The sequence below is a fragment of the Setaria italica genome, chromosome III, assembly GCF_000263155.2.
Source record: "Setaria italica strain Yugu1 chromosome III, Setaria_italica_v2.0, whole genome shotgun sequence".
NCBI lineage: Eukaryota > Viridiplantae > Streptophyta > Magnoliopsida > Poales > Poaceae > Setaria > Setaria italica.
The window spans coordinates 45976982-46000391 of NC_028452.1; the positions used below are offsets into that span (position 1 = coordinate 45976982).

Consider the following 23410-nt stretch of genomic DNA (forward strand, 5'->3'; position numbering starts at 1 on the left):
TGGTGGGCGGGGGGACCCTGCGGCAGCGGAGTGGGGGGGGGACCTCGCGGAGGGATTCGATGGCCCGAGCCGCCGAGGGGCGGCGGTGGCCAGCGGCCGGCGAGGACCTCGCGGTGGAGGGAGCAAGGGCGGGAGGAGCGGTGGTGGCGAGGGGAGCGAAGGCCGGCAGGAGTGAGATTTGCGGGCGCTGGGCGGCAGCCGGCAGGGAGCCGGGGACGCCGAGGGTGGATGGCGGGGACCTCACGACAGGGGGAGCAGTGGCGGCGAGGGGAGCAATAGCGGGGAGCGGTGGCAGGCTGGCGGCGGGGGGAGCGAGGGCCGGTGGGATTCGCGGGCGTGGTGCGGTGCGGCCGTGCGGGGGAGGAGAGGACCGGAGGAATGAGGATAAGGTCCTGGTGTGCGGCGGGAGCGGGAGGGACTCATGGAACCCTAGAAATTTTTTTATATACTTGTGCTGGTGGCCCACATGTCAGGCGGGTTCACAAGTTTGCGGGCACAGGTATGGTATTTTTATACCCGCGAGCACAAAATCAAACCCGCACCCATGCCCGTGGGTACAAAATGGCACCCGTATCCTCGCTCTAACAGGTTTTTACCCGCGGGCACACGAGTAATTTGTACCCGTTGCCATCTATAGTTGCGGGCGCGGGTGCGGGCACAGGATTTGCCTTGCGGGTGCGGGTTTATAATTCCTCTACCTGCGGGTAATATGCCCGTTGCCATCTATAGAGAAGCAGCTCAGATCCGTGGTGAACTACGTGTGCGGAATGCCGGAGTTGTCATCGATCCTGAATGTGCAGGACAAGAACGGGGACACTGCGCTGCACCGAGCTGTCCATGCTGGAGATCAGGTCGTCTTTGGACCCCTTATTTGGAACCCACACGTACGTTTGGATCTACCGAATGAGGAAGCCATGACGCCTATTGATCTTTCGTGGAGCACAATGCCTGTAAAGGCTTATTATGTATAGATTCTTCCGTTCCAAATTGTAGGTCATTTTAACACATAGTTTTTACTATGCACTTTGATACTAGCCAAAATAGGTTATAATTGGGAACGGAGGGAGTATGCATGTTATACTAGCTATATGAGTGTATGTATATGTATGTGTATTTATGTATATACACATTAATTCTTGCAGGATCCAAGAATACACATACGAAAATAACTATTAACATTGGCAGCCCCATATGGTCAAAGTCGTGGCGATCTCTTCCATGAAAAACACAATTTGATCAACCCCAAATTTAAAGGAGGCGAGGACAAGATATCGGAGGATCTAACAGCTTCAGCGCAAGTCATGGCCATTTTCTCTGTGCTCATTGCGACTGTGACATTTGCATCAGCATTTACATTGCCTGGAGGCTACCGATCGATCAGCCGGCGACGTTGGTGGTGTCGCCGGCACACCAGTGCTTGCCGGGAGCTACGCTTTTGATGCGTTTATCCTCTCCAACACTCTGGCATTTATCTGCTCTTTATTCGCAACCTCGCTCCAGCTCTATGCCGGGGTGCCTGCTGGGAGCCTCCAGAGCCGCTTGTTCCTTATGAATGCTGCATACACCTTTATGATGAATTCTGGAAGAAGCCTGGTGGCCGCTTTGGCCTTGGGGCTGTACCTGGTGCTGCTTCCAGAAAGCCGCATATGATTCCGATTGTGATCATTGTCTGGATGTTTATTCTCGGATTTGGTGGGCTCCTTAAGGCATCGGAAGGCATCGATTCTGTATTAACCCTTCCCATAATTGGAAGAAGCCGGAAACCGTCGCTACAGGAAGTGGTGCTTTACCAGATTGTTCGTGGGATGCAATATTTCTGGTCCTTCATACTAATCTTCGGCATCCCAGCAATTCGGAAGTGGGCAAAGGCAAGGTAGAAGAGAAGTCATGGATCCACATTCATTCATGAGCCAAGACAGGCCGGAACAATGTTCGTGTTTGTCTGTGTTTTTTTAACTATTGGTGTGCTAAATGAGCTAATTAGCGTCCAATTTTCAACTGGAAAGTATGAATTTTAATAATACTCTAATGCCTACTATTTCCATAAAAATGTCAGCTTGTCCACTCTCTCTGTTACCCATGTTTTCTTAGTACAAGCCTTAGGGCATGCTTGTGTAGTGAGCGGGAAGTGGATAGCATGTGGGAATTATTTTTCATGTAAATTACTGTTACACCTCCAGAAAAAACTTCTTTGTGGTTATGAAATAGAGTAGCAGATTGGGGAGAGCACAAAGACACCAACTCCATCTTTGTTTTAAAATAGAGTAGCAAAATGCAGTACATCAACCCAACACCCAATAATATTCTACATCTTTGAAGATCAATCAAAGTAGAACATTAGTAACTGTGATACATATATGAACCTAGAAAAAGGCAATGCTTTCGTGGCAAATTTCTGTCAGACCTACGCATGATAAGAACAAATTGTGCAGCTGTTTTTAAACATGAATTTACCATGGTTATCCATGGGGCACAAAATAACTATTTTTCTGTGATTGTGCACTGGCTATATCAGTTTGTGTAATCCCTCCTTTCTCTTGCTCTTTGTAAACCTCTTTGCTTATTCTACACTCTCTCCATTACCCATGTTTTCTTAGTACAAGCCTTATGGCATGCTCATGTTATGAAATAGGAACCATGGAATATTGGGGAGCACAAAGACACGAACTCCATCAGAATGCAGTACATCGACCAAATAATATTTTACAAGATAGCAAATATAAATATATTTAATAAACCTAGGAAACTGCAATTCTTGCGTGACAAATTTCTGTCAGCCCTACACATGATAAGAACAAGTAGCGCACATATAGAAATACGTGCAAGATAGCAGATGGATATACGTTATGTTTGGGAAAGTTAAAAAAAGATGGACATAATACCCATGCTAGTCATATGCTCATATTAAAAATATGTCGACCTACTCTTTCGTCGATTGGCAACCTTGAGAAGCTCAGTCAGGACCGAGGGGCTGCTCGCCTCCAGATGTCTGTACCCTTCTGTCGCCAAGACAGCATCAAGATTTTCAGCTGAAGTTCCAGCTATGAACTCGATACACTTAGCTTTGAGGCCTGAGCAGTTGTGCCGCTCTGCTAGCGCTAATGTCGATGCTGCGGTATCGATGTCAATACCTAGAGCAAGCCTCTGCTCGCAGATCACCTTAAGCCTGTCAAGTCCATACCTGTCGGCGGCGACGAGCAGATGCTGAGCCATCACGGTTCCCGCCGCCGTAGCCTCTGGCTGCTTATTATCATCAAGTTCAGCAGGCACCATGTCGGTGTAGATGAACCGGAGCAGGGCCTCGAAAACGATTGGTTCCATGTCCTTGATTTCAACACGCTGGGAGGTCTTCTCCTCCATATCTCCAAAGAACTCGGCCTTGAAAACAGGAGACCTTGCTGCTAGTATGTTCTTGTGCGCGGCGAAGGACTTGCCGGACACGGCGAACGTGACGTCCGCCCCGGCCTCGCTCCGCAGGAGCTCGCCGAGGTGCCGGTGCAGGTCGGAGGCAGGCGGCGTGCCGACGGCTTCCTTGTCTCTGAGCACGCTGATGGTGCATTCCACAATCAACCAACCTGCTGGTTGAACATCTTTGGCTTCCCCGGTTCCAATGTATAATAGAAGAGGGGAATCCGAGGCACCCTGGAATACTTTCTGCGAGGGCAGGATCGCTGATAATGGCCGGAGATTACAGCCCATGTATTCTACAAGGCGGCCGGTCAGGGTCGCCGACACGCCGCGCGAGGGTGCTCCGCCGCCGAGGAAGGCGAGCTCGAGCGCCACCAAGTACGCGTAGCTCAGGTGCCAGTGCGCAGGGTAGAAACGGATCTCCCACTCGTGGCCACCGACGCTGCACCTGGACTTGATGCAATAACCCTCGTTGTCCCGGCGGAGGGCATCCTTGGTGACGGCGAAGTCGTCGATCTTGAGATGGTGCACGTAGCGGGCTTCATCGGGGAAGTCCTCCCCGGAGCAGCTGTGCTTCATGTTCATGGCGGAGGGTGCTGGCCGTGCTTCCAACTCTTTTTTTGTTTCTTTTTTGAGGAGCTTGCTTCCAACTCGTGGTGAAGCCGCCGTAGCTTTCAACTGGTGGAGATGCGATGGACCTAGGGTTAGGCGCAGAGCTGTGGTGGGGCTTATATATGTTTATGGAGGCTGTGGTGGGCTGGGCCTTCCCGAGATTGGACAGTTTGAATGAATTGTTTGTCTCTTCAGTTTTAAGCGCAATGGACCAAGGCCAGGTTGGGCAGCCCAATCTGGCATTATTTCGTATCATTTACATAATATTTTAGTGATTATTGATTAGAATATTTATGAAGTTCAAATCGCAATTTTTCATTTTATCTGCTTTTAGTTTATTAGAATATTTATGAAGTTAGAATTGTAAATTTGCATAGTCTGTACCCATAAATACATTATAAAAAGATAAGCGAATTTTTGGTAAGGAAAAATATATAATTGTATCAGAATGGGATAAAACTCACGTGGAGCTTAATAAATTGTAGTGAATGGTTGTATGGCTATTTTGGCCTAACTTCCCTTCTCTTATTGCAATGATATGTAGCTCTTGTATATTTGAGAAAAAAAAATTGTAGCGAATTAGGATACAACTATCCCAATGAGATATTCAATCGACACACTATCCGGATATTATCCAACAAAAATATTCTGGACAAACATCATTCTGTATCTCATTTCAATTATTCATATCAGTTTTGAACTTATGATATGTATCCGATATACAGTTACTGGAGAATTTCCAACCCACTCTTGTAACTGTCAGGTGGGTGCAGCTGTAATGCTCTACAACAAGGCAAGTGTGGGTTGCCTTATATAATTTCAATATTTTCAATTATTCGATCTCCTCTTGTTGTAGAGCATTATGTTTTGCTTCTGATGCAGCATCAGTTTCTGAAATTTCCATATTTATGTTCTGTACCTGCTTTATTATCTTACATGGAAAATACTACCTCTTGCTGTAGATCATTCCGTGGAGCAAACAATGAGCTCAAGTTTCTGACTGTAGGCAATGATATCTCTGGTGTTGGCACCAAGATGTTTGCCAAGAAGGGCTCAGGTCGACATTTTCTACCTGAAGGTAGCATCTCAAATCCAAGCCTTTATTTAGCAGCTGGTGTATTATATGCTAATTGTGCTCAGTAGAGTGGTTTTGCAATCTCTTACACATATTTTGCATGACAGGTTTGGAGGTTTTCCTATGAATGTTTGATTGAAGTGGTCAGTTTCCAGCAAGCAGAGTGTCTAGAATAGATTCTGTTGTTTCTCTATAGCCGATTCTGCTGTCAGATTCATGTGTACCTTAATGCATCTTTATTGTGCAGAAATTTTTTTCTAGTTCAACTAGCTAGGACAGTGTTTGCTACTCAAACTCATACAATGGCCAAATATTTGGATTGCCATGATTGTATATGCTATAATGTAACGATAGATGTGTGTCCACTCTGGTGTGTATGAGAAGCAAATTTAAATGATCTTTGTATTATTGAAATGTGGCATCTGTATCAAATTAAATTCAATTTATTGCTGCTTGAAGTTCAATTTCCCTGTCAGTAGAAAATGATATTATTTTGGTGGCTGGATGCTCACAGGCCTGGCAGTTTGAACGATATTCTCTGTCCGGTTCTGTGGACAGGAAAAAAACTTTCGAACCTGACGAACATAAATTTTCCTGTGAGTGAAAATCGCGTGTACCGACTGGCAAATTTGTTTTTTCCTGTCAAGGTAGCCCTGTCCATAATTTTCTATCGGTCCGACAGGGAATTTGATTTTCTATTTTCCTGCCGGTTTCCCCACCGATAGGGAAAAAACAGTTTCAAGTAGGTTATGTGTTTGTGTACAGTGTCATGTGTCCTTTGATTGTTTACCTTTTGATTAATAATGATTCAAACAAATAAGTTAATTTTTAAAACAAAAAGGCATGTGCATGTTTATTCAATTATCAGAATGATCAGCATTTGACATGTAGTATCTTGTAGTCATTAGCCACCGGAGTCATTGGTATGTAGAAAACGACAAGGAAAAGGACGCTGCAACGAAGATGGACATCGAACTGGCCGATCGAACAAGAAACTTTAAGTCAATCAATAAACCAGGATCCGACCGTTTAAGTTTTAGAAACGAGCAACATTCCCGGTTAGGAAATCTCACGGATCTCAATTATCCCAATCAAGATTAATTATTCAGGATTAAAGGTTGAACCCACGACCTCAAATCTCACGCGTAGCTTTCTTACCATGTCATTACTCAACATATCTGATTGAGTAGAGGATGCAATCCTTTTGTAGTAACTCGTCGAGACTCACAAACCGAGTCCGAGTTTCTAACACCAACCGAGACTAAAAAAATCACCTTTTATCCCGCTTGATGTTATCAACCGGGACTAAAGATATCTTCACGGACTACGAAATTTAGATCCGAGACTAAAACTTCTTTAATCCCGGGTCAAAAAAACAACCGAGATTCTTGTCCATATCGCCAAATTGAATTCCGGAGACCTCGAAGCTTAAGGTGCGGAAGAAGCACGATTAGCTGCAAATGATCTGTTCAGGATGTACAAATTGTAGTTTTCCGTGTTTTCTGGATGCATGGAGCTGTCCTGCTTGGCTTATGCTGCTGCTAAAATCACGAAAACTTGATCCTTCACAATGTGTATTAGGCTCCATATATTTCAGGACACAGCTGGTTCGCATTAGTAATATAATAACTGCATTGCATTTGGTTGTTGCAGTTTGTTCTTTTGGTTGTATCCATTATTGTTTTTCTTTTCATATTTATTTGCTGTTTTTTACATTGGTCCCGAAGGATACCGACATAGGTAATAAAACATTCAGATAATACTCCCTCTGTTTATCTTTATAAGTAGGCTTAATTTTTTTTGCAAGGATAAGCTAGGCTTAATTCATTTCGTTGTAAAGAACCTTTAACCAACCATTACTGTACTGAAACGGAATCATTATTCTATAATTAAGCTTTATTTTTCCCCACCGGCAGAGAACTTATCTTCCATCCACCCCTTTTGTCCCGATTTAAATTTAGCCCGTGACTAAAGTATCTTTAGTCCCGGGTCAAAAGAGGGTTAGTTCCGGTTGTAATGGCTAGAAAATATCGCACCGACGTCCTCCCCCCTTTTATCCCGGTTGGTGTTTCTAACTGGATAAAAGCCCCCCCTGTCCCGGTTGGAAACACCAACCGGAACAAAACATAGGAGCGTGCGTCTCCATGCGCACAGGTGCACAAGTCTCGCGTCTCCACGCACACAGGCGCACAACAAGTCTTTCATCTTTCTCTCAGGCGCACAAGTCTTTCCTATCTCTTCCTCCTCATCCTCTCTGGTGGCCGGCTGCCCTCCCCTTCCCCTCTGCTCGCCCCTCACTGGCAGTGAGGAGTGGCAGCGGGGCGAGGGTGGGCGATGCGCGTGCAGGGCAGGTGGAGTTGGCGGCGTGGAGCGGGTGGGCCTGGCGTGGGGCGGAGCAAAGTCGGTGCGGGCGGAGGAGGCGAAGGCTGGTGTCGCAGACTTCTTCGACACGGTAGCGCGGGCCGGCGCTAGGGGCGTGTTGGCGGTGAATCTGTTCCTCAAGGGGGAGGACAGGCGGGCACGGTACACGGCGGCAGACGCGCTGGCGTTCCTAGCAGCAAGCCTCGGGAGGAAGCAGGGAGGGTGGGGCGGTGGTGGGCGGTGGAGCAGGTGGACGGAGGCCGGAGGGCGCAGCCGGTCGGCCGGTGTGGGTTTTATTTCGAAATTTTTTAGTCCCGGTTGGTCTTTAGTCCCGGTGGATCAGTCGGGACTAGAGACCTCCTCTTTTGTCTTGAAAAATATATCTCAGATGACTTTTAGAGAGATTTAAGCCTCTCCAACCAGGAGTAAAGGTGAGTTTTTGTAACACCCAAAATTTCAATAATTTAAATTCATTAAAATTTGCTCAAATTAAGGTGTCATTTAATTTCTAGGCATTTAAATTCATTTTCTTTAATTCAATTAATTCATCATAGGAATTATTTGTGCATTCATGCTGGTGCATTTATTTTGATTGCTTGAGTTTGATTTAAATTTTGAATTTCCAAATTTGATTTCAATTTCCAAATCAATTTCTATTTCTCTTTCTCTCTTTTTCCTTCTTCTTCACCTGGGCCGAAACCTTCCTTCCCTCCTCTTTCTTTTTTCTTCTCCGGCCTAGCTGCAGCTCCACCGGCCCGCGAATCCGCCGCCGGCCCCCTTCTCTTTTTCCTCCGCGCGGCCCAGCTTCCCGCTGCCGCGGCCCGCCGCTTCGCTCCCTCCATTTTTCCCTCAGCGGCCCAGCTCCCCGCCGTAACGGCCAGCTCCGCTCGACCGCTCCACCGTTCGCTACTCCGCGCGGCCCGCGCACCGTGCGCCGGCCCAACAGCCGCTCCGGCCTACCGCCCGCGCCGCTGACGGGTGGACCCCACCCGCTTTCTCCTTCCTCCGGCCGGATTCTTCTCCCGAAACCGCCGCGCGCCGTCTCCGCCGCGGACTCCCTCCGCTCCGCCTCCTTCGGAGGGGTTTAAACCCCCGGGGCTCTATCTCTAGGCCCCTATAAAAGCCGCCGCCACCCCCCGGTCTCCTCCGCCCAAACGCAAGCGCCGCAGCACCCGAAACCCTAGCCATCCGAGCTCCTAGCGCCGCCGCCTCTTCCTCGCCGTCGCCTGCCGCCTCCGGTGAGCTCCCGATGACGAGGACCCCCAAAACGGGTTCGCCGTGCCCTCCGCTCTCTTTTGGTGCAACCCGCGCTTCAATTGGTGCCCCGGAGCGCCGTTTTCGCCTAACTCCGGCGACCCGCCGCCGCTCGCCGTCGCACGCCGCCGCTCGCCGCCGCCGCCGTCTGTTTTCCGCCGCCGCCGCTATGTCATCGACGACCGCAACCGTCGGATCTTGATCCGACGGCTCACGGCCAGTCAAATCAGACCGCGTACCGGTCAACCGAGCCGCGCCGCGCCGCCTTTGCATTTGAGCCCCTGACTTTTCCGCAAATCAACCCGCGGTCCAGATCGCGTTAAAAATATTTACAGATCTGCCCTCGCCTTTTTCAGTTTAACCCTTGAGCTTTCCAGAAATCAACCCGCCGTCCGGGTTTGTTGTTTTTACGCGTCAGACCCTCGGTTTATACGCATAATTACGTATAAGCCCTCGGTTTTCGCGGATAGGCCCTGAAACTTTTGTTTTTCTCACAGAAAAGTCCCTGGATCTTGTTTTAATCATATCTTTTGCATCTTAACTCCGTTTTTCGTGTTCTTTATATCCACGTGTTCGTTTTAAAGCGTAGATCATCTTTTCAAGCTTATTTTCTCTGTTTAACTATGTTTGGTGTACTGTTTTCTTACTTTTGCCCATGTTTGCTTGTTTGTGCTCGTGTGACGCGTGTAGACGCCCCGCAGTTCGAGGGAGTTGCCGATCAAGCTTTCGAGGAGTACGAACAGCAGGAGCAAGGCCAAGAAGGCAAGTCGTGTCCTTGATCACTACCTTGTTGTCCTATACACCTTTACTTTCTCGTACTTAACATTTATGCTATGCACATGTTAGGATTAATTTGATGGGTCCCAATTAAGGTTCGCCTAGATTGATTTACCTTTGCCTTGACCAACCGGTTTACTTTATGTTGGGTAGCTCATGCTTAGTGCTTACTTGGTACATGGTGGTTTAACCAAACACAATGATTAATCTTGCTTTACTTATGTTATACCTTTCATTAAGACAAGACCATTATTTGTTAATCGGAACATGGAGCGACCACCCAGGAAAACAGTGCTACCACAAGACTAAATGGCTCTGGTCTTGGCTGATTAATTAGAAACTTTAGCGTGGGGTTACCTTACCGGAAGGGCAAGAGGGGAGGCGTTGATGGGATATAGCACTCGCTCTCTTGGGAAGTGGGCTTGGCTAAGACACTATACCCACTAGGGGACTGCTATGTTCTGCTTCGACCTGAAACCTTAGCGGGTTACCACATTGCTAGCGAATCTTTGTAAAGGCCTCGTAGCGTCCCTATGCAATCACACCTCGGAAGTGTGGTATGGTGCCTAGCTAGCATCGCATGGTTGGGTCCAAAGTTCTTTTGAACTTTTACGCGACTTGTGGGTAAAGATGTGCCACCTCTGCAGAGTGTTAAACTGATCGATCAGCCGTGCTCACGGTTAAGAGCGGCCTGGACCCTCACATGATAATATTATCGAAAGATGGATTAAACTTGTTATCATTTCATGCATTTGTTGCTTACTTTATGTTCATGTTTAATTTTGGGTGGTATGAACTTATATGTAGTTAATTGCTAATAAAATTTGACCAACTTAAATAAAAGCGAATGCTATTTATGCCTTAGCCATACCTTGAATTAGCCTTACACTACACTATTCCCCACGACTTGTTGAGTACCAACCATAAGTGTACTCACCCTTGCAAAACCGCTGTTCAGACCAAGCTAGTTGGGAAGAGGAGTACTACCCCGACTTTGAGGAGTTCTAGGCGTACGTTTCTTCAGTCAGCTGCCTGTGGAGTCGTCGTCATCTTTGGAGTTCCGCTGCGTAATAATTAGACTTTGTGGTTTATGTGAGACTTTCGGTCATGTAATAATGGTTAATACTCTCTTTATTCGATTGAACACTGTCTTTGATATTCACTATTGTCGTACATGTGTGTAACTTGATCCTGGCGCACATGTATTGAATGCACTCGATTTTGTCCTTAAAATCGGGTGTGACAAAAGTGGTACCAGAGCCGTGTTGACTGTAGGACGTTAGCCTAGTTAGAAAAATGGTCGTATTTAAGGATTATAATCTAGTAGCCATTCCTATCTTTCTTAATTTAAATCTACTTAATTATTCTTAAACTTGATTTGTCTCATCCTTATTTCTATTATCTAGCTTCATTCAAAATTTTATTCTAAAAATTTCTTCTTTCTTTCTGCTAGATGGCTCGCACCCGGTTGACCGCACGCAAGGGCACCCGTCCGCCGCGTCGTGGCATCGCGCCGTCGCACGCCCCCGTGGATCCTTGGGACGAGGAAGAAGAGGAAGAGATCTCCCAGCATCCGGTGGATAACTCGGACGAGGACGCCGTGGCCGTGGAGCAGGAGACCACGCCGCCACCAGCACCGTCGTCAGCACCGGCGCCCGCTCCTACGCCAGCACCGGCGCCCACTCCTACACCAGCCCCGACGCCCGTACCGGTCGTCGACTTGACAGATGAGGAGCCCGAAGCAGATGCCGAGCCCGAGATATGGATCAAATGGGTGAAGGAAGATTATGGCCAAGGAGTGCAAATGGCCGACATACTCAGGTGGACTTGTCACTGCTTGGGGTACGGCATGAGGCCACTCTACAAGTGCTCTCGGTTCACCCACCCTCGCTATCCCACTTTTTGGGAGGTGAAGGTCGTCCTTCGTGAGGAGCACGAAGGAGGATGGGAGGTGAAGGCTATTCACCATGATGTGACCATCAGGAGGACCATGGAGTCCGGCATTGCCGAGGCCGCCAGAAGGGCACTTGAGGTCGTCTCCCACAATGAACGGCCACGACTGCAGAACACTTACCATCGTTTCCTTCCATACCGAGCTAGTGGGGAAGCAAGGACCTTCATCGCTACTAATGATGGGGTTGACATGGCTACAGACTTCCTCCGCAAGTACACGTCGGCAGCTCTCACCGCACTGAATGAAGCAAACAACCATATCCAGGAGCTTCAGCAGGAGGTTCAGGAACTCCGGTAGGAGAGGGATGCAAATATGGCTGCCGCGACGGGAGCACCGCCGCCGCAGGAGTTTGCTGTTCATCCCGCTTCGTCGCCGTCGCCTAAGCGTCCCCGCTACGACTCGCCCGGCGCCGCCGCAGAAGACCTCTAGGAAATTAGGAGTGTTTTAGTTTAAATTCTTGCAATCGTTAGAACGTCGTTCGAGTGTGTTAGATAAAAGTGTGCTTAGCTGTTTGGTTTTGTGCTACATGTTTGAGTTGGATTTTGTAATGAGTGCGGTATGTGGGGCAATTGCTACACGATACTGATCTTAATAAATAAAGTGCTTAGTTGGGTTTTATTTCTGTTCTAAATCAGTATTTAATCTTCCTTAATCATGATCTACCATCTGTCTAAATCTATCTATCATGCAAGCTAAGCGACAATCAATTCTGTTCTCGACATTAACTGACACGCCAGTACTGTTTTATTTATATCTCAAGCTACAGAAATCCAAAGGACATGAAACTAGTGGGGTTAGTTTCAGAACTTCGTGGAGAATTTTCTGTAAATTTTTCAGAATTTTTGGAGTATCTGTCTGGGAGATGTATGCGAATTAGTAAAGCACTCAGAATCTGAAACTGTCGACCGACACTGTCAGCTTGTTAATTTTGTAACTTGAGATCCAGAAGTCCGATTAAGATGATTCCAGTTGGGTTGGTTCACCAATTTAATAAGTTACGACCTGGTAATTTTTCAGTATTTATGGACACTTATTCTGACGACCACACCTAATTAAATGGAGCTAACAGAATCTGTCTTACTTTTACATCTTGTCGCTTTATCTTTCTTAGTTATTCTTTCACACATCTATCTAAATCTATTGTCTCTAACGCTCAGATGGTAAACACCAGGTCCGGATCAGGAGTTGACCGTCCCGCGGTGCCTCGCCTCAGGGACAACAGTAGCAACCCCAACACCGCTCCGCAGCAGAACCAGCAAGTACCTGCAGGGATGGAGCAGTTTCTAGCAGCTCAGACTCAGCTTCTCGCCGGACTGACCAACACCGTGGCAGCTTTACAAGCTCAGCTGAACAATAACAACAACAACCAGCAGCAGCAGCCGCCGCCAAGGGACAGGCACAGGGAGTTCATGAGCCACAAGCCCCCGACGTTTTCACGATCTTCGGATCCATTAGATGCTGAGGATTGGCTGAAAACAGTGGAGAAGATGCTGAATATCGCCCAGTGTACTGACAGGGAGAAGGTCCTGTATGCTTCAGGACGCCTGGAAGGGCCAGCTGCTGATTGGTGGGATGCTTACACCGCCACACATGCCAATGCTAATGGCATCACCTGGGATGAATTCAGGACTAGCTTCAGAAGTCATCATATTCCTTCTGGGTTGATGAAACTTAAGAAGAAGGAGTTTCTTGCTCTCAAGCAGGGGAACATGACAGTGGCAGAGTACAGGGACAAGTTTGTCCAGTTGTCCCGATATGCTCCCGAAGATGTTGCTGATGATGAGCAGAAGCAGGAGCTGTTCTTGGATGGGTTGATTGGACCACTCCAATATCAGCTTATGTCGCACACTTTCCCCAGTTTCCAAAAGATGCTAGACAAGGCGATTGGCCTGGAACACAAGAGGAACGAGCTCGGGGAGATGAAGAGGAAATTCAATTCCCAGTCGTCTTCAGGAAGCAACACCCGCCCTCGCTTTGCTCCACAGCAAGGGACGCCGTTCCGCGCAGGGGGCCCGAGTGGGAATTTTGGGCAGCAGTCATTCCCGTGCCCTGCTCAGCAGTCATTCCAGCGCCCCAGCTCTCAGTTTCAGCGTCCAGGGATGCAGACTCCGCGCCCCGGCTTTACGCAGAACCGCCAGATGACCCCTACTGGCACTCCAGCAAGGCCCAATGCTCCAGTGAGTCCTACTTGCTTCAAGTGTGGCGAGGTTGGTCATTATGCCAGCTCTTGTCCTAAGAGAGGTGGACCAGCTACCCCTGTGCAGAACAGCAGTGCTCCTCGGCAGAATCAGATGCAGCAACCGAGGAACGGGAACCAGACCCCACAAGGCAATCAGGGGCAGCAAAGCTTTGCTTGTGGCAAGGTGAACCACATGGAAGCCGAGACTGCTAAAGAGGCTCCAGATGTAGTGCTCGGTATGTTCTTTGTCAACTCTGCCCCCGCATCAGTTTTATTTGACTCTGGAGCATCGCATTCTTTTGTCACTAGTCATTATGTAGCAAAACATAATTTACCCATGCATACCATGAGGCGCCATATGCTAGTAAGTTCACCTGGGGGGTCAATGAAGGCTCAATACATCTGTCCACAAGTTAAACTGAGAATAATGGGTATAGAGTTTCTGGCTGATCTTATCGTCCTTGAGTCCGGTGGAATCGATGTAATTCTGGGAATGAGGTGGTTAGCCGCTTTTGATGCAACAATTCAGTGTGCCAAGAGGACAGTTCTGCTCACAGGTCCTGATGGAGAGAAAGTGGAGTTTGTAGCTACTCTACCCTCAGCGGCAGATTGTGCAGTTAATCAGTTGGCTGGAAAATCCTTGGAAGATATCAAAGTGGTGTGTGACTATCCGGATGTGTTCCCCGACGATTTACCAGGTATGCCACCTGACCGCGACATTGAATTTGCTATTGATCTTTTACCTGGTACTGCACCTATCTCCAAACGTCCATATAGAATGTCGGTTGAACAATTAAAAGAATTGAAACAACAACTAGAGGAATTATCAGCAAAACAGTTTATTCGGCCTAGTTCATCACCATGGGGAGCACCGGTTATCTTTGTGCCAAAGAAGGACGGTACTCAGAGGATGTGTGTGGATTATAGAGCACTAAACGAGGTGACCGTCAAGAACAAGTACCCATTGCCTCGCATTGAGGATTTGTTCGATCAGATGAGAGGAGCCAAGGTATTCTCCAAGATTGATTTGCGATCGGGATATCATCAGATGAAGATCAGGCCGTCTGACATACCCAAGACCGCTTTTACTTCCAGATATGGTCTCTTCGAGTACACGGTAATGTCGTTCGGGCTGACAAATGCTCCAGCTTACTTCATGTATCTGATGAATAAGGTATTTATGGAGTACCTGGATAAGTTTGTTGTGGTGTTCATTGATGATATTATGATTTACTCCAAGAGTGAGGAAGAACATGAGGAACACTTGAGGTTAGTGCTTCAGAAATTGAGGGAACATCAGTTGTATGCTAAATTCAGCAAGTGTGAGTTCTGGATAAAGGAAGTCTCTTTCCTTGGTCATATCATCTCCGATGGTGGAATTTCAGTGGATCCAGGCAAGGTTAGGGATGTCTTGAAGTGGAATCCGCCGCAGACAGTAACTGAGATCAGGAGTTTTCTCGGACTTGCAGGCTATTACCGCAGATTCATTGAAGGATTCTCCAAGATAGTGAAGCCCCTCACTACGCTACTAGAAAAAGGAAGGGAATTCAAATGGACCGAGGCATGTCAGGCAAGTTTCGAGGAACTGAAGAAGAGGTTGACCACAGCTCCAGTATTGGTAATGCCAGATCTACATAAGGGGTTCGACATATATTGTGATGCATCTCGACAGGGTTTAGGCTGTGTTCTGATGCAGGAAGGACATGTGATCGCCTATGCTTCTAGGCAATTGAGGAAACATGAGCAGAATTACCCGACTCATGATCTGGAGTTAGCCGCAGTGGTTCATGCCTTGAAGATTTGGAGACACTACATTCTGGGAACTAAGTGTCAGATCTATACTGATCACAAGAGTCTCAAGTACATCTTCACTCAGAAGGACCTTAATCTGAGACAGCGACGATGGTTAGAGCTCATCAATGATTATGATCTGGAGATTCACTATCATCCTGGTAAGGCTAACCTGGTTGCAGACGATTTAAGTCGGAAAGGTCATGTTAACTTAGCCTTAGCATTCCAGTTGCCTGACGAGCTGATGAAAGAATTTGAGAGGCTCAACTTGAGCGTCGTTGCGCATACTGAGGGAGCAACGATGGAAGTGGAGTCGACTCTAGAGCAAGAGATACGGGCAGGACAACTTGAGGACGCCAAGGTCAAGGAAATCAAGGAGATGGTTAAAGAAGGAAGAGCCACAGACTATACAGAAGACTCTCAGGGAACCTTATGGGTCAAAGGAAGGATTTGGGTACCCGATGTGGGAAATCTCCGTGAGACGATCTTGAAAGAGGCTCACGATTCTGCCTATTCCATCCACCCCGGAAGCACCAAGATGTATCAAGATCTTAAGCAGAAATATTGGTGGCCCGGAATGAAGAAGGATGTAGCGGCACATGTAGCCGTTTGTGACATATGTCAAAGGGTTAAAGCTGAACACCAGAGGCCAGCTGGATTGCTTCAACCGTTGAAAGTGCCTGAATGGAAGTGGGAAGAAATCGGCATGGACTTTATAGTTGGATTGCCCCGCACTCAAGCTGGTTATGACTCAATCTGGGTTATTGTTGACAGATTGACGAAGGTAGCACACTTCATTCCAGTAAAGACAACGCACTCTGGGGCAAGGTTAGCAGAATTGTATATGTCAAGGATAGTATGTTTGCATGGTGTGCCCAAGAAGATTGTGTCTGACCGAGGTACTCAGTTCACGTCACGCTTCTGGCAGAAACTGCATGAATCTCTAGGCACAAGGTTGAATTTCAGTTCCGCTTATCATCCTCAGACAGATGGACAGACCGAGAGAACGAATCAAATATTGGAGGATATGTTAAGAGCATGTGCATTAAAGCACGGAGGCAGTTGGGACAAGAGTCTACCTTATGCAGAGTTCTCCTATAATAACAGTTATCAGGCCAGTCTCAAAATGTCACCATTTGAGGCTTTGTATGGTAGAAAGTGCCGAACACCCCTTTATTGGAGTGAAACAGGAGAGAGTCAGCTATTCGGGCCAGAAATTATACAAGAGGCAGAAAGACAGATCCAGATCATCCGGGAAAACTTGAGGACTGCTCAGTCTCGACAGAAGAGTTATGCTGACACCAGAAGAAGAGAATTGACCTTTGAGGTAGGTGATTATGTGTATCTCAAGGTATCGCCCATCAGGGGTATGCGCAGGTTCAAGGTCAAAGGGAAGCTATCACCTCGATTCATCGGTCCGTTCAAGATTCTTGAGCGAGTGGGACAAGTAGCCTATCGACTGGAGTTGCCTAACCTGTTGTCGGATGTGCACGATGTGTTCCATATCTCACAGCTCAAGAAGTGTCTCAGAGTTCCCGAGGAACAGTTGCCAATGGAGGAATTGGATGTTCAGGATGATCTCACTTACACGGAACACCCCATCAAAATTTTGGATACTATGGAAAGGGTTACAAGAAATCGGACGATCAGAATGTGCAAGGTTCAGTGGAGTCACCATACCGTGGACGAGGCAACTTGGGAAAGGGAGGATGAATTACAGAAGGAATTTCCCCATCTCTTTGCAGGATCTTCCGAATCTCGAGGACGAGATTCTTCTTAAGGGGGGTAGGATTTGTAACACCCAAAATTTCAATAATTTAAATTCATTAAAATTTGCTCAAATTAAGGTGTCATTTAATTTCTAGGCATTTAAATTCATTTTCTTTAATTCAATTAATTCATCATAGGAATTATTTGTGCATTCATGCTGGTGCATTTATTTTGATTGCTTGAGTTTGATTTAAATTTTGAATTTCCAAATTTGATTTCAATTTCCAAATCAATTTCTATTTCTCTTTCTCTCTTTTTCCTTCTTCTTCACCTGGGCCGAAACCTTCCTTCCCTCCTCTTTCTTTTTTCTTCTCCGGCCCAGCTGCAGCTCCACCGGCCCGCGAATCCGCCGCCGACCCCCTTCTCTTTTTCCTCCGCGCGGCCCAGCTTCCCGCTGCCGCGGCCCGCCGCTTCGCTCCCTCCATTTTTCCCTCAGCGGCCCAGCTCCCCGCCGTAACGGCCAGCTCCGCTCGGCCGCTCCACCGTTCGCTACTCCGCGCGGCCCGCGCACCGTGCGCCGGCCCAACAGCCGCTCCGGCCTACCGCCCGCGCCGCTGACGGGTGGACCCCACCCGCTTTCTCCTTCCTCCGGCCGGATTCTTCTCCCGAAACCGCCGCGCGCCGTCTCCGCCGCGGACTCCCTCCGCTCCGCCTCCTTCGGAGGGGTTTAAACCCCCGGGGCTCTATCTCTAGGCCCCTATAAAAGCCGCCGCCACCCCCCCGGTCTCCTCCGCCCAAACGCAAGCGCCGCAGCACCCGAAACCCTAGCCATCCGAGCTCCTAGCGCCGCCGCCTCTTCCTCGCCGTCGCCTGCCGCCTCCGGTGAGCTCCCGATGACGAGGACCCCCAAAACGGGTTCGCCGTGCCCTCCGCTCTCTTTTGGTGCAACCCGCGCTTCAATTGGTGCCCCGGAGCGCCGTTTTCGCCTAACTCCGGCGACCCGCCGCCGCTCGCCGTCGCACGCCGCCGCTCGCCGCCGCCGCCGTCTGTTTTCCGCCGCCGCCGCTATGTCATCGACGACCGCAACCGTCGGATCTTGATCCGACGGCTCACGGCCAGTCAAATCAGACCGCGTACCGGTCAACCGAGCCGCGCCGCGCCGCCTTTGCATTTGAGCCCCTGACTTTTCCGCAAATCAACCCGCGGTCCAGATCGCGTTAAAAATATTTACAGATCTGCCCTCGCCTTTTTCAGTTTAACCCTTGAGCTTTCCAGAAATCAACCCGCCGTCCGGGTTTGTTGTTTTTACGCGTCAGACCCTCGGTTTATACGCATAATTACGTATAAGCCCTCGGTTTTCGCGGATAGGCCCTGAAACTTTTGTTTTTCTCACAGAAAAGTCCCTGGATCTTGTTTTAATCATATCTTTTGCATCTTAACTCCGTTTTTCGTGTTCTTTATATCCACGTGTTCGTTTTAAAGCGTAGATCATCTTTTCAAGCTTATTTTCTCTGTTTAACTATGTTTGGTGTACTGTTTTCTTACTTTTGCCCATGTTTGCTTGTTTGTGCTCGTGTGACGCGTGTAGACGCCCCGCAGTTCGAGGGAGTTGCCGATCAAGCTTTCGAGGAGTACGAACAGCAGGAGCAAGGCCAAGAAGGCAAGTCGTGTCCTTGATCACTACCTTGTTGTCCTATACACCTTTACTTTCTCGTACTTAACATTTATGCTATGCACATGTTAGGATTAATTTGATGGGTCCCAATTAAGGTTCGCCTAGATTGATTTACCTTTGCCTTGACCAACCGGTTTACTTTATGTTGGGTAGCTCATGCTTAGTGCTTACTTGGTACATGGTGGTTTAACCAAACACAATGATTAATCTTGCTTTACTTATGTTATACCTTTCATTAAGACAAGACCATTATTTGTTAATCGGAACATGGAGCGACCACCCAGGAAAACAGTGCTACCACAAGACTAAATGGCTCTGGTCTTGGCTGATTAATTAGAAACTTTAGCGTGGGGTTACCTTACCGGAAGGGCAAGAGGGGAGGCGTTGATGGGATATAGCACTCGCTCTCTTGGGAAGTGGGCTTGGCTAAGACACTATACCCACTAGGGGACTGCTATGTTCTGCTTCGACCTGAAACCTTAGCGGGTTACCACATTGCTAGCGAATCTTTGTAAAGGCCTCGTAGCGTCCCTATGCAATCACACCTCGGAAGTGTGGTATGGTGCCTAGCTAGCATCGCATGGTTGGGTCCAAAGTTCTTTTGAACTTTTACGCGACTTGTGGGTAAAGATGTGCCACCTCTGCAGAGTGTTAAACTGATCGATCAGCCGTGCTCACGGTTAAGAGCGGCCTGGACCCTCACATGATAATATTATCGAAAGATGGATTAAACTTGTTATCATTTCGTGCATTTGTTGCTTACTTTATGTTCATGTTTAATTTTGGGTGGTATGAACTTATATGTAGTTAATTGCTAATAAAATTTGACCAACTTAAATAAAAGCGAATGCTATTTATGCCTTAGCCATACCTTGAATTAGCCTTACACTACACTATTCCCCACGACTTGTTGAGTACCAACCATAAGTGTACTCACCCTTGCAAAACCGCTGTTCAGACCAAGCTAGTTGGGAAGAGGAGTACTACCCCGACTTTGAGGAGTTCTAGGCGTACGTTTCTTCAGTCAGCTGCCTGTGGAGTCGTCGTCATCTTTGGAGTTCCGCTGCGTAATAATTAGACTTTGTGGTTTATGTGAGACTTTCGGTCATGTAATAATGGTTAATACTCTCTTTATTCGATTGAACACTGTCTTTGATATTCACTATTGTCGTACATGTGTGTAACTTGATCCTAGCGCACATGTATTGAATGCACTCGATTTTGTCCTTAAAATCGGGTGTGACAGTTTTCCACCGGTGCCTCTTGCAAAAGCAACAATTTGCATTTAAATTCTCTTAGAAACAAGAGAGATAGCTAACATCATATGAATATATAATGGAAACAGATAATCCCGAGGCCGTGGACATACATACATTGCCAAATAGTGAGAACGTACACCACCATTTCGTGCATATATGTCCATAGGGCTGACACATGTGTTTTGCACGCTACAACTCGACCCACAGAAATACAACAGCCGGTAGCAATGACCATACCCCAATTTTTGCTGTGCCACATGCTGCTGTCAACCCTCTACTACGTACCTCAGGCAATCTCTGTCTCCTTCGACTTCGATTTCTCCCAACCCAGCAGTTGGTACCAGGCTGCAAAATTAAGCTTACAGGGCGACGCCCGCATGGAGGACAAAGTGATCGAGCTGACGAGAAAAGGCTCGGAGAACAGCGTAGGGCGGGCGTCCTACTCGGAAGCGGTAGCCATTTGGGACGAGATCACCGGTGAGCTCACCAGTTTCACCACCGTTTTCTCCTTCCAAATCTTGCCAGACACCTACTTCAGCACCGGCGACGGCATGGCTTTCTTCCTCGGGCACTACCCGTCGATCATTCCTGCCTCAGGCGTCGGCGGCAGCCTCGGCCTGTTCAGTACGGACACCACCAACGCGACGGGGGATAACCGGGCCGTGGCGGTGGAGTTCGACACCCACGACAACCCCGCCTACGACAACAGCAACAATCACATCGGCATCGACGTCAACTCCCTCATCTCCAGGGAGTATGCCAACACCAGTAATGTGCCAGGCAGGAACCTGACATCCGGCCTGGTGATGACGTGCCGGATCAGCTACGAAAACAGCACGCAGCGCCTCGCTGCTGATCTCCAGATTGGTAACGTGACCTACCATGTGGATTCCATTATCGACCTGAGGAAAGTTTTGCCTAGCGTAGTGGCCATCGGCTTCTCAGCGGCTACCGGTGTGTCGTCGGAGTTACACCGGCTACTGGCCTGGTCGTTCAACTCCACCTTGGATGGCCCCCGTGCACCTGCACCCAACTCCACCTTGGATGGCCCCCGTGCACCTGCACCCAACTCCAAGATTAGGGTTTGGAAGATTGTTGTTATAATAACAGGAGCAGCGGATGTGGTAGTAGTCATCGCCGGTTTTGTGTATCTAAGGCGACGACTTAGAAGACAGAACAATACAGGGTACGAAACTCCAGCCCATGTTGCCAGATGTTTCAGTTACCATGAACTGGCCGAGGCGACGCACAACTTTGCAGAAGAACAGAAGCTCGGCGAGGGAGCCTACGCTTGTGTTTACAGAGGAGAGCTGGCAAATCCAAGCCGATCGGTGGCAGTAAAAAGGTTCAAGCGAGGAACATCGTCTAGTATCGGCATGATGAGAGCTTTTGAGGATGAGGTTGAGGCCATCAGTCAAGTCAGACACCGCAACCTTGTTGAGCTAGTAGGCTGGTGCAATGATGGGAAGAAGCACCGCTTGTTGCTCGTTTACGAGCTTGTCACCGAAGGTAATCTTGACGAACATTTGCATGGGGGGCGGAGTTGGTTGTCGTGGACCATGAGGTATGTTGATATGATTGAAGATTATCTTGGGGTGTTTGGATCTATAGACTAATTTTTAGTTCGGGTTATATCGGATGTTTGGATACCAATTAGAAGGACTAAACGTGAACTAATTATAAAACTAATTGCATAAGCCGTGGCTAATTCGCAAGACGAATCTATTAAGCCTGATTAATCCATGATTAGTCAAATCATGGACTAATTAGGCTTAATAAATTCATCTCGCGAATTAGGCTTCATTTATGCAATTGGTTATGTAATTAATCTATATTTAATACTCCTAATTAGTATCTAAATATTCGAGGTGACAGGTACTAAACTTTAGTCTTTATCTCCGAACAGGGCCGTAAACATTGTTTTTTCTGTCATTATCTGGGAGGATTTCAATTGTAAGAATATTATTTGGTTCATCGGTCGCACTTTTTGTTGATGCATAGGTACAAGATCATCCTCAACCTAGGCCGCGCCCTACAGTATCTCCACGAAGATTGCAGCTTCTGCGTGTTGCATGGCGACATCAAGTCCAGCAACATATTACTGGACTCACGGCACGTTGCCAAGTTAGGTGACTTTGGCTTGGCAAGGTTTACTGAGCATGAGATCGAGTTGAAGAATACATGTAACATAGCTGGAACACCAGGGTATGTGGACCCAGACTTTGTCACGACGGGGAAGCGGAGCAGAGTCTCGGATGTCTACAGCTTTGGCATTGTTTTGCTGGAGATCGTTTCAGGACGGCGTCCAGCTGTTGTAGACCATCAAACTATGGTCACCCCGTTGCTGTTATGGGTATGGGGCAAGAACAATGGTGAAGCCATCCTTGAAGCAGCGGATGCGGCTCTCAGGGAGGAATCCACGGCGGTTGATCGGGGACAGATGGAGCGTGCGCTACTCGTGGGGCTCTGGTGCGCACACCCAGACCCAACCCAACGGCCATCGATCGCAGAGGCGTTGAGGGCCCTGCAGTCTAGGGATGTGGAGATCCCTCATCTGCCACTGCCAGTGTTCATGGCAGGGCTGTCAAATTTTGCTACTGATGACAGGCCAAGTGCAAGCGAGACCTCTGATGGCGCTTCTGTATGGGGTGAACTCCAATGGACTCGCTAGCATATGGATGTCATGGATGATATGTCCTGATGTCCTTTTCCGGTCCGTTGAACACAACTAGAAGACACATTCTCCCTAGCATGTGTCTTCGGTAAAATGCTTTGAAGGAAGGCCATTTCTGTAAAACGTCTCAAAAGGGTCGTCTAGGCGTTTGAGTAAACTGCCCCCAAATATGTTTCGAGGTAGTATTAGCAGAATCGGCTGCTGAAGTATTAGAAAGTGCCATGAGTATGTCTTAGAATGCACTTTTTGAGGCGTTTTCACAAAACGCCTGCTCTGAAATTTTCCTTCATCAATATTTGTAGCGTTGTTTTACGCTAGCAGTTAGAACTGTCCAACCGGGAGCCCATGGATGGGAGCACAAAGACACCAACTCCATCTTTTTAAGTAGAAGTAGTAGATTGCAGTAAATCAATCCAATATCTACATCTTGGAAGATCAATCAAAGTAGCACATTAGTAATGATGATATGAAACCTAGAAGAAAAGGCAATGCACATGCAACGAATCGCTCTCGTATATATACACACGGATAAGAACAAATAGCACATATACACATGCAAGAGCACAAATTGAGAGGAGTTGTCAAAATTTTGGACAATATTGAATTCTAATTAATTCAAACTAAAGCCAGAAAATGCAAACAACTAAATGCTCATAAGACTAATGTAGTGGATCCATATGC

The 23410-nt window shown here is 47.7% G+C and overlaps 2 protein-coding genes across 2 annotated transcripts; one reads left to right on the forward strand and one right to left on the reverse strand.

The window, feature by feature from the left end:
• Positions 1–2904: 2904 nt before the first annotated feature.
• On the reverse strand, positions 2905–3993 carry LOC101762289 (BTB/POZ and MATH domain-containing protein 1). The gene has a single exon (XM_004964058.1). It carries the CDS (start codon positions 3991–3993, stop codon positions 2905–2907), a length of 1089 nt encoding a protein of 362 aa, XP_004964115.1.
• Positions 3994–20282: 16289 nt separating this feature from the next.
• On the forward strand, positions 20283–22726 carry LOC101763101 (L-type lectin-domain containing receptor kinase IX.1). The gene is made up of 2 exons (XM_004964059.1): positions 20283–21619; positions 22057–22726. The coding sequence occupies exons 1-2, from the start codon at positions 20283–20285 to the stop codon at positions 22724–22726; spliced, it is 2007 nt and encodes a 668-aa protein (XP_004964116.1).
• Positions 22727–23410: the final 684 nt, after the last annotated feature.